Raw genomic sequence first — 11090 nt, forward strand, 5'->3', positions numbered from 1 at the left:
GGATGGATAGTTCAACAAGCATATAGTAGTAGACAATGCATCTTCTCTCCGGCTGCTTTCCACCAGCTTCTCAGTCCACCTCCTCCTGGTAGCCATCGGGGGGCGGCACAATCATCACCTCCCCCTCAAAGTCCTCAGTGGCAGCAAACACCGTAGCATTGCTGAAGTCCCCCAGGACTCTCCCTTCATACGGATCAAAATCAGGGTCTTCCTCCATGTAATCCTCATGGATCTCAACAAACCCCTTGGTGATCAAATCAACACGGACCTTGTCTGCCAACACAGATCTCTGGCCAATCTTCTTGTTCTCCCGCCGACATTCCTTTTCTAGTTCCTTCCTTCTGTCCTCGAGCCACCCCGGAGGGAAGACACCGCCGGGCCCGACGCCAGGGAGCTCGTCGACGGTGGGGGTGTCACCCATGACCAAAAAGAGTGAGACGTCATCATCAGCCAAACGAACCATGCATGGGGCAGCCAGGGAAGCAGTCTCAGGCCTGGACTCCTTGAGTATCCTCTCGATTGCCTCCTCGAATTCCTTCCGTCCAAGAGCGCTAGACTCCGGAAAGGTTAGCAGCACTGAGCCGACTCTCTTCCGCAGCTCGTCTTCCGAGAAAAGATCAGCGGGCTCCAGCACCAGGTCGTTCCCGGATGCGTCAACGGGGTTGTAGAGTAGATTCACCCAATGCCCGAAGAAAGACTGTTTCCCCGAGAACATATCAAACGCCTCACCTTCCCAAGCCGACTTCCTTTTGGTCACCGCTTCCCCCACCACACCATAGGTTTGGTGGTGGCGCACGGCCCCAGAGAAACACCCTCCTCGCCGGTGGCCGCCTCCTCCTCGTAGCCATCGGGGGGCGGCAGAATCATCACCTCCCCCTCAAAGTCATTATCAGGGGCAAACACCGCAGCATTGCTGAAATCCCCCAGGACTCTCCCTTCGTACGGATCAAAATCAGTGTCTTCCTCCATGTAATCCTCATGGATCTCCACATACCCCTTGGTGATCAAATCCACACGGACCTTGTCCCCCAGCACGTATCTCCGCCCAATCTTCTTCTTCTTCTCCGGCTGACACTCCTCTTCCAGCTCCTTCCTTCTATTGTCAAGCCACCCCGGCGGGAAGACACCGCCGGGCCCGACGCCAGGGAGCTCGTCGACGGTGGGGGTGTCGCCCATGACCAGCAAGACTGGGATGTCATCGTCGGCCAAACGAACCATGCACGGGCGGCCACGGAAGCTGCCTCAGGCCTGGATGCAGCTTCAGTGACTTCACGGTATCAAGTCTTGCTGTAACTTGACGCTCACATCCACCACTGAATTGTAATCGGACGGATCGGAATGAGTCAAGGCAAAATCCCCACGCCAATAAGAGTCCGATGGATGGTAAAATAACATCGTGCAGATATGTTTGTTCTAAAGAAGGTCTTCGGAAAAAAGGACAAAAAGAATCCATTCAAAAGTGCTTTAGAGCTGAAACAAGAACCGAGTGCCCAGCTTTTATGAGTCTTACATTGAATCGTGTGTCTGGAAATTTTGAAGTCCGTGAGGTAGATCTTCAACACAATCACCTCCTTTACTTGCCTCAAACCCGACACCTTATGGTGTCGCAAAGAAAGATTTCAGATTTTCAAGCTTTCGAAATTGAAGCCGCAGATGATTCTGGAATTATGCCTAAAGCTGCATATGAGCTTGCTACACGGACTGTTGGTGGAGCATTTAATCTCGGCTACACTTGTCGTGACCATAGAAATCTTTTGCAAAGCAAGAGGCAACGGGAATTGGCTTTTGGTCAGGCGGGCAGCATGTTAAAGTTTTTCCATGATAAAATGGCTGAAAACCCGTCATTTCTGTACGATCTGCAGTTGGATTGTGAGGAGCATATAACAAATATTTTCTGGGCTGATGCTAAAATGATGCTAGACTATGCACACTTTGGTGATGTTGTCACATTTGACACGACTTTTGGAACAAACAAGGAATATAGACCATTTGGTGTTTTTCTTGGGCTCAATCAGTTTAGAGAGACTACAATATTTGGTGCAGCACTTCTTTTTGATGAAACATTTGCATCATTCAAATGGTTGTTTGACTCTTTTCTAGCTACACATAACGGAAGGCAGCCTAGGACTATTTATACTGATCAAGATGCCGCAATTCGAAAAGCGGTAGATGTTGTGTTCACAGAAGCATATCATGGACTTTGTACCTTTCACATAATGCAGAATGCTGTTAAACATCTAAGTCCAATTAAGGGTGATGCAAATGATGAGGGTGAAGAGCAAGATGGTGGTGAAGAGGAAGATAAAGAACCACACATTCTCACTGATTTTGGTGCTTGCATGTATGGATATGAGGACAAGGAAGCTTTTGAAGAAGCATTTGCCAAAATGAGACTTAAAGTGCGGAAGCAAACTTGGTTAGATAACATCTACAAGTTTAAAGAAAAATGGGCTGAATGTTTTATGAGACATGTCTTCAGTTTGGGAGTGAGAAGTACACAACTAAGTGAGAGCTTCAACAATTCATTGAAGAACCATTTGAAATCTGATTTTCACATTGTGAGATTTCTGAAGCATTTTGATAGGACAGTAGAAGACAAAAGAAACAAAGAGTTGGAATCTGAATTTGAAGCAAGAAAAAATATACCAAGAATCAAGATGAGGACTCCTAAAATAGCCTACTCTCCGGAATGTTGTTTGTTATTAGTAAATGCACTTGATTGCGTTCGTCCACAACTAGAGGAAAAACTCAATGCACAGATAAGTGCTATGAAGGATCCAAGTAATGATCAGTTGGATGAAAATGTTGACCCAAATGTGCAACAAAATGAAGACTTCCTAAGAGCAGCGCGGCTAAAGAAAAAGGAAGTTCAATCCAAAAATTTAAGGAGGAAAAAATCTTGGCTTGATAAGTTGCTTAAGGGAAAACGCAAGGCAACTAAACCTGTTGTTTCTACCCAAAGAGGAGCAAAGGTATATTATATTTTTACACATAACAGAAAATTATTCTTGTTCGTTAATAAACTAACTAGTTGGACTTTCATTGGCAGCAATCGAAGAAAAAAGATGATGTACAGCCACAAGTTCAAATGGAGGATGATAGCCGCAAGAAAGAAGACAATGTGGACAATGAAAAGTACAATGTCATCGAGAGTTTTACCCAACTCCTCACAACTCCTACTTGTGATGGTGGTAGTTTTTATGATGAAAATTTGTTCTAGTGTCTAGATGTTGGTAGCTAACTATTGTCTTTTGGGGCCTAAGTGTACAAGTAGTGAGGCCTAAGTGTATTTTGGGGTGCTAATTATAGTCTTTTGTTCAGTACCACTTGTAGCTACAAAATCTGAATGATATGCATCAGACTTCCAATGTTAAGTGCTTGGAAAGTTGTGAGCCACTGTATCCTTTTTCTTGGTTTAACTTGTAAGTTCTTAATGATTGGCAAATACATGTGGCTTTGTATTTTTAGTCCGTATTGCTAGTCACATGATGCTAATTGTTATATTGAGTTTTTTTTTTTTGCAAAAACAAACTGAAGACAGTATAAAAAATGTTGCTGAAATACTGTTAGAATGCTCCAAATCTTAGAAATGACTCAAAATTCAAACTTTCCAGAAAAACTTGAAAAAAATCCAGTAAATCATATACACTGTACTATTTATTCTGGGAAAGTTTGAACCAATTTGAACATACGGTTTGTGCACAAGCAACCTTTTATGTTTCTATCCGAAATTTAAAACTGAAAATTCAAACTTTCCAGAATTTTTTAAAAAAATTCCAGTACATCGTATATGTTTCATTATCCAATCTGGGAAAATTTGAACCAATTTGAGCACACGGTTTGTGAATTAGAAGCATTTTAAGTTCAAAAATGCTCAAGTGTTATGAAACAGCTAGCTAGTATCAGGCTGTTGTGCCCCAGTCTGTGTGGTTCGTCCGATTGCAATTCAGTGGCTGATGTGAGCCTCAAGTTACAACGAGACTTGATAACATGAAGTCACTGAAGCTGCATCCCTTCCGCAGCTCGTCTTCTGTGAATACATCGATGGGCTCCAGCAAGATGTCCTTCCCAGATGCGTCAACGGGCTTGTAGAGTGGGTTCACCCAATGACCGAACAGAGAATACTCCTCCTTACAGGCCATCGGTGGATCCATCCGAGCAGACAATCCTCGCCGAGTGCTGTGACGCGATTGGGATTGATTAGGGCAAGGTGTGGCGGTGGCGGTGTCGTCTCGATCTATATAAAGCCCGAGCCGGACGGCAGATTACGGTGGGTTATGAATTCGAGTAGAGACCGAGTCGGTGGCCATCCCGTTCAATCCGCCACGGAATCTGTTTGGTGCACGCAGCACCGGTAACTGTCCAATGAAGCACACCGCGTGGCCCTTGCGAACAAGGCCTGCCTGAAAGGAGGAGGAAGCTTTGGTTCTTCATGTAACATCTATAGTTTGTCTTTTGACGAATAAGCAGACTAAGATGCTCAGAACTCGGTGTTCTCTGCCAGCCAGGTCATCTTTTTTTTTTTGTGTGAAACGAGGTAATGCCATTTTCATTAGAGAGTTGGCCGGTTAATTATCGGGAATCTTGCCTAAAACAAGGTAACGAGATCATATGTGTGATATACTACAGGTGAGGTCTTTGTGCCACCTTGGTAAATCTTATTAATATATCTACTGTCAAGTACCCCCTCCGAGGTCTCAGTTTACTAGTCTTCTCCGTATCCCTAGGTCGCTAATTTGACCTATATAATTTAAATTATATAATACAAAAATTATATAATTAGAAAATAGAACATCTAAACTTTCTAATGATATAATTTTATAACATATAACTAATGCTAACTTGATTAAATTTGCGATCTAGGAGTACGCGCACGCCTAATAAACTGTGAGAGAGAGTAATGGTTTTGTTTGAAGCTCATTCTGCTGCATTGTACTTGTACAAAATGTACCCACCTTCTTATTTTGCGGACTGTGGAGGTTTAAATTTTGTTTTTAATTTCGATTCGCATTAATTTGGATGCATGATGTGTCATCATGAGGAGTATCTGAATTTTCATAGCAATTATCTCTTAAGCCCGTGCCATTGTAATGCCAAATGGGATGGTCATGTAAACTGGGACCTCCCAAAAAAATGCAAACTGGGACCTATCAACTGATCAGGTAGACCATAAGACATTGACAAGAAATTCCTTGTAAAACTGCCTCCCGCCTAAGCGATTCTCTAATTTGATTTTCAGTTCCTGGTAAAACTTCAGGCTCATCATATTATAAATCATGGAGTTGTGAAAAGAAATTTGGTTTATCCTCCTGCCTATTTTCATCGGAAAATATAAGGGGAAAACATGCCCGCCGTAGCTTCTCACAGCGGAAAATATAAGTTGACAAGGTAATTTCCTGGTGGGCACCGGCAATTTACATGCTTTTCATTCTTTTCGTGAAAAACCATCACCTTCAGTGCCAGATAGGGCGGTGGCTCTGGTGGTTAGGTCCCTTGTGGTGGAACCAGTCCACCCAGGTTCAAGTCCTAGACTTGGCATGGGTGTTGCATTTACCTGGATTTATTCCAGGATTTAACCGGCGCTATGCTTTCAGTGGTAGGTGACGTGCCCGTCAACAGCGAGGCGCCAATGGTGACTTCGTCAACCTCAAGATATGCCGGCTCAGTCCCTCGGAGGTGCTCATAGGGGTAGGGTGTGCGTGCGTGCGTTCATAGGGGTGTTTGTACGTGCGTGTTTATGAGCGTCTGCGTTGTACTGTGTTCTCAAAAGATAGGGCGGCTCCCACACCCGTCGCGCCATCATGCGCGATTCGTAACGTTCCTGTAGCTTGAACTTTTGGATAAGCTCCAACAGGTTAAACTTATAGATGTGTTGGTCGATGCGCACAATTGCAATTCAGAGAGGTTTTTTATTTAAAAAATGCAATGGAGGTGTTGCTTAGAACACAAGAATTTCTAGATCAGGACTCCCGTGTTCTAGGCACCGTTGGAAACTTAGGCGTTCATTTCCCCAAACGTTCCCTTGAACGGTTTGTCTGTTTCTCACGGAATTTCTGTGAGACGCAATGTGTTTAAAACATGACTCTAAAGCATGTCCTGAAGCTTGATCGATCTGTGCTGCTCAGTGGAAGCCACGGGTCCAAGGTCTTGGTATCTTGCTGGTCTTGAGGCAGGAAAATGTCGGGAGGACTTCATGCTCACTCAAACCGTAGTTTAAGGGGGCAATGACCAAGATAAGAAATGTGCATTATCAGACGTCTATTGGCATGATGCACGTATCTGAACTCCTGGAAAAACTCCTTAATTGCATACTTTGTACTTGGTCTTGTTGCTCCTTTCTTTCTACTGCTGCTTCGCTTGCCGAAGAAGATCCGAGCTGGAAATTTTGGAACAAGCAAGACCGATGTATCCAAGGACTTAGTTTTTGTTTTCTTTGTTTTAGGAGGTGCCTTAAAGATCTCCCTTGGATGTTTTGTTTTCCATTTATTTTGGTTGTTGTTTAAGGATTGTCCCTCTTCTCGTTTCAACGGGTATATTTTAGTTATATGTATTTTATCAATGTTTTAAATAGTCTATAGCTCTGCTATATATAGCAGTTTGAGCAGGTTGTCGACTAAATGGAATCCATATAGAACTGCCCGCAATAGCCTCATTTAGCTCCACTTTAGCGCCATTGTAGCTGAAGATAAAAATTCATCTCCTCACCACATCTCCACTCGGAAACATTTCATGTGTTAGAGGAAAGTGATTTTCAACTCATTCAACCTACCTAATAACTGGGGCCGTGTTTCTAGTCTAACACACAATAGTTTGTTGCATTGTGTGAAATCTGTTGGGTCATGTGTTTGGAGTAGGAAGAGCAACAAAAGCTTTTCTCCGCTGGCTTCGGCAAGACACCGCCAAGGATCTGGCTCAGGTGAAGGGCCACGGTTATTACTGCTGGACGCGCCGGTGTGAAAGTTGATGACGCGTCCCTTGGGGCAGTGCAATCCTCGTACTCGTCGTTGACTGCTCCTCCTTGTTCTTGCCGGTGAAGAAACGAACTCCGACGAACTTGCTTCGCTGCCGGTTTAGAATTCTATGACTTCGGTTGTGTCGCCACTTCTCAACACAGATGAGGTGCCTCTGCCGGCCCACACATGTACAAGGTGGAAAGAGGACGGGAAGGTGCTAGCCTTGGTTCCTCCGTCGGGGACGGAAGATAAGGTAGACGACTACGTATCCCACTCCCTCGTGGGTGGCCACGACGCTCTATCCTTTATATAGTGATGAGGATATTCCATCTACTGATACAACCACTGTACCTACAGCCATATAAATACAAGAACCAATCACTCGAGTTCGTGCCAAACAACTTAACTATCAGGGTATTTTCGTTTCTTTGAAATATTCCTCACATACATGAGAATATGATGTTGCATAAATCAGATATGTTTGTTACTCTTACAAATGATGGACCTAGCATGGATGAGGAGGACAAGCATTGGTGCATGATCACACATGGAGAAGATGACAACAAGTACTTGAGGATTGAAGATGACGCCACAAGTGGAGATTTCAGAACTTTGAAGCCACCATAAGAAGGGATGAAGACATGGACGAAATATAGAGTTTCACACTTCATAATTTCGTCCATAGCATAATATGGTGCTACGTCACCTTTAGTTTTGGGCCAGGCCCATGTCATTTTCGCAGGAATTAAGTCAGCCACTTTTTAGAGTCCGTATTGAAGGGGGAAAGGCCTTCTAGAGTTTGGTTCGGCCACCATACGTATGGCTGGCCGAAACCCCACCTTTTCCTCCTTTAAATACCCCCATAGCCGTCACGTTTAGACTCGGATTTTGATTAGACTAAAAGTTAGCCATTGCTGCAACTCTCGTGTACTTCTTTTGAGGCCAACGCCCAGAACAAGACCGACTATTCGGAATCCCACATTTTTAATAAAGCTTTCATCTATATCCGCAATATTCTGATTGCATCATTAGTTCTTACTTGTTCTCGATTTCAGATAGGAATTAAGACCCTCTGCTCAGGCTGATCGTGCATCCGCAAGATCAGTAACTCCCGGAGATTGTCCTAGCGATTGCATTGGCGCACGAGATTTGCACGTGTAGTCGGATCGTCAAGCACGAACTCCACCAACAAATCGATGTTATCATACTCTCATCGAAAGATCGGCCACCTTTGCCCTATCAAGTGGTATCAGAATTCAGGTTGCTCTATGAGATTTTACTGTTTTCCTAGTGTAGATTGCATCTGCCATCATACCCATAAACCACGAAAAAGCCAAAAAAAATACAGTTAGGGTTTAGATCATATCGTCCCATAAACCCCCTGCCACGTCTTTGCATTGTCTTTTCAGTTTTGCATAGTTGAATTTGTGTCTGCATCTTCGTGTCGAGTTGCTGGTCTTAGTGTCTAGTTCCTTTAGAGTTTTGAGTTCTGTTCATATTAGTCACTCGCCGCCGCCGCTCACAACATACACAGATCACCGCCGTCATAACCATATACACCCGCCATATACTTCCGCATCGCCATATACACCTGCCATATACTTCCGCATCTACCATATACACCCGCCATATACTTCCACCATCGCCATATACACCTGTCATATACTACCGCATCTACCATATACCCTGTTTCCTACCGCGACACGGATTGTTGTTGTTTCTCTATCGCGACAGAGTCCGAGTAGAATTAGGTTTTATTGTTTTTCCTCCTTAGCTGTTGCCTTCTAATTTCATCCGTGCTGTAGAAAAAAAAATCCGTGAGATAAGTTTCGGCCGCCGGTAAAGAATTGTGAAGGAGAGCAAAAAAAAGGTCTGGAAACGCCTCCGAAAAAAATTTCTGGCTACACTGGTTTTTCACCTTGGCGATCACTTTTTGCCACTGGGCGTTATAGCGACATTTTTTTTTGCTTGCGCGCTTTCCGGAGCACTTCTGAAATTTCAACAATTTTTTCTGAGGCTATACTGTTTTTAGACCTCGGGGATCAGTTTGAGACACTTTCCATCATAGTGATTTTTCGCATCTCGGTTCACCACATCATCGCCACCTCATCGCTGCTAGTTGCTTGTGTGTCGTGCCATGACCTCGTTAGTGTTCTAGGCTCGCGTCTCTAGCACGGTCTAGCCTAGGACCAGCACATCACCGTTGTTGAGCATACTTTCAATACTGCATCGCTGTTTTGACAATTGTTGTTTTTGCTACCATATATAAGCCATCCTATAGCTCCACATTGTCTCCACGTGCTTTGTATCGACACCTGGTAATCGCTTTGGCAATCTTTGGAGACGCTGATTCTTGCTGGTTGTTACATTGCCTTCCTCCTGTTTGGTAAGAACTTGTAAGAGCTTTATATTTTGCTTGACGAATTGCGCGTGAACCACCATATTCTGTAGTTTGTAGGCATATACATTTGTGCTTTTTGTGTACTAATGATGACATAACCTACACCGGGAGCTGTTCACTCGGCAAAGATGACGACCGAGGAGTTGCATGCTCACTTCACCCACCTTTTGGGCGGGCATGCACGTGACGTCGATGCGCGCATTGGTGATGTGGACGCCAAACTCACCGACGCGCTGGACAAGCTGGATGGCCTCGAGACAGCTTTCAACTCCAAGCTCGACGCCAAGTTTCAGGAGCTATTGACTCGGTTGCCGCCACCTCGCGACAACGTGCGACGACGCGCGCGCCGCGTTCCTCGTGCGGAGGTGCCTGTGGGTACCGCTCCTGCTGCAGCAGCCGCACATGACGCGCCTTCTGATGAAGGATACGAAGACTATGAAGGGGACGCGGATGAGCGGTAGATGAGAACATGCTGGACGGCGAGGAAGTCGAACAACCTGCACCGGGTCGTCCACGACAACTGAACCGCAACGCTCGCCCATCTCCACGACCGGTACGTGATGATGATCATGTTGCTAAACTGAAACTGAATATTCTGCCATTTGAGGATAGATATAATCCCGATGCATATCTTACATGGGAATTGGAAGTAGAACAACGCTTTGCATGTTTAAAATACCCTGATCACTTGCGTGTTAGTGCTGCTACTTGCGAGTTCAAAGATTTTGCTTCTATTTGGTGGTCTGAACATTGTAGAGCACATCATGAAAATATTCCTACTACTTGGGTTGGTTTAAAACTTGCTATACATACTCGTTTTGTTCCTCCACATTATCAGCGTGATTTGCTTAAGAAATTGTCTCGATTAGAACAAGGAAAAAATTCTGTAGAAGACTATTATCAAGAATTGCAAACTGGCATGATTCGATGTGGTATTGTAGAGGATAATGAGGCTATGCTTGCACGTTTCTTTGGTGGTTTAAATAAAGAGATTCGGTATCTTTTAGATTATAAGGAGTACAACACTATTACTCGCTTGTTTCATCTTGCTTGCAAAGCTGAACGTGAAGTGCATGATCGTCAACCACCATGGAGAAGAGCTAATTTTTCTGCAGCTCGTACATCGTCGTGGTCTCCGCGGACAATCAGCACCACCAACTCGTGGTGCTGCATCAGCGCCTACTACCTCCAAGTACACTGCGGTTGCATCACGAGCGCCACCGGCTGCTACTCCACCACCATCTGCTGGTCCTCCTCGGAGTTCATCTTCCATGGCCTTCACGGGAAAGACGCGCGATATTCAATGTCGCAAATCCTTGGGATTTGGTCACATAGAGAGAGAATGCATAACCAAACGTGTGATGTTGGTGCGTGAAGATGGAGAATATGATTCTGCAAGTGACTTTGATGAATATACATTGGCCCTTATTGTTGCACGTGATGGCGCCAATTCTGATTCGAGAGAGAGATGGAGGTAATGGAAGCCGACATCGAACTTAGTTGCACAGCGTGTGTTGAGCATGCAATTGAGCAAAGCTGAGCATGATCAACGCCACAATCTGTTTTCAAACACGAGGCGTTATAAAAGAGCGAGCTATACGGATCATCATTGATGAAGGGAGCTGCAATAATCTGGCTAGCGTTGACATGGTGGAGAAGCTTTCTCTACCTACAAGACAACGCACATATCCATATTACATTCAATGGTTTGAGAGCTCTCGGAAGCTCAAGGTAAC

General features: G+C 44.6%; 1 protein-coding gene across 2 annotated transcripts; it reads left to right on the forward strand.

Annotated features, from left to right (window-relative positions):
- Nucleotides 1-1367: 1367 nt before the first annotated feature.
- LOC124667395 lies at nt 1368-3396 on the forward strand. Of its 2 annotated transcripts, XM_047204685.1 has the most exons (3): nt 1368-1887; nt 2746-2972; nt 3050-3396. In XM_047204685.1, the coding sequence occupies exons 1-3, from the start codon at nt 1377-1379 to the stop codon at nt 3218-3220; spliced, it is 909 nt and encodes a 302-aa protein (XP_047060641.1). In that variant the 5' UTR covers nt 1368-1376; the 3' UTR covers nt 3221-3396. The 2 variants fall into 2 exon arrangements, with proteins under 2 accessions (XP_047060641.1, XP_047060642.1); XM_047204686.1 differs by lacking the exon at nt 1368-1887 and having other exon boundaries at nt 2677-2972.
- Nucleotides 3397-11090: the final 7694 nt, after the last annotated feature.

The sequence above is a fragment of the Lolium rigidum genome, chromosome 6 (genome assembly GCF_022539505.1).
Source record: "Lolium rigidum isolate FL_2022 chromosome 6, APGP_CSIRO_Lrig_0.1, whole genome shotgun sequence".
NCBI classification, from domain to species: Eukaryota; Viridiplantae; Streptophyta; class Magnoliopsida; order Poales; family Poaceae; genus Lolium; species Lolium rigidum.

What these genes read in the sequence shown, in the direction of transcription:
- LOC124667395 (XM_047204685.1), top strand. Translation starts at nt 1,377, where the DNA reads ATGGATGGTAAAATAACATCGTGCAGATATGTTTGTTCTAAAGAAGGT. An exon ending in TTGTGAGGAGCATATAACAA is followed by an intron (nt 1,888 to 2,745) that starts ATATTTTCTGGG and finishes AACTAGAGGAAA; the next exon opens with AACTCAATGCACAGATAAGT. An exon ending in CTACCCAAAGAGGAGCAAAG is followed by an intron (nt 2,973 to 3,049) that starts GTATATTATATT and finishes TTTCATTGGCAG; the next exon opens with CAATCGAAGAAAAAAGATGA.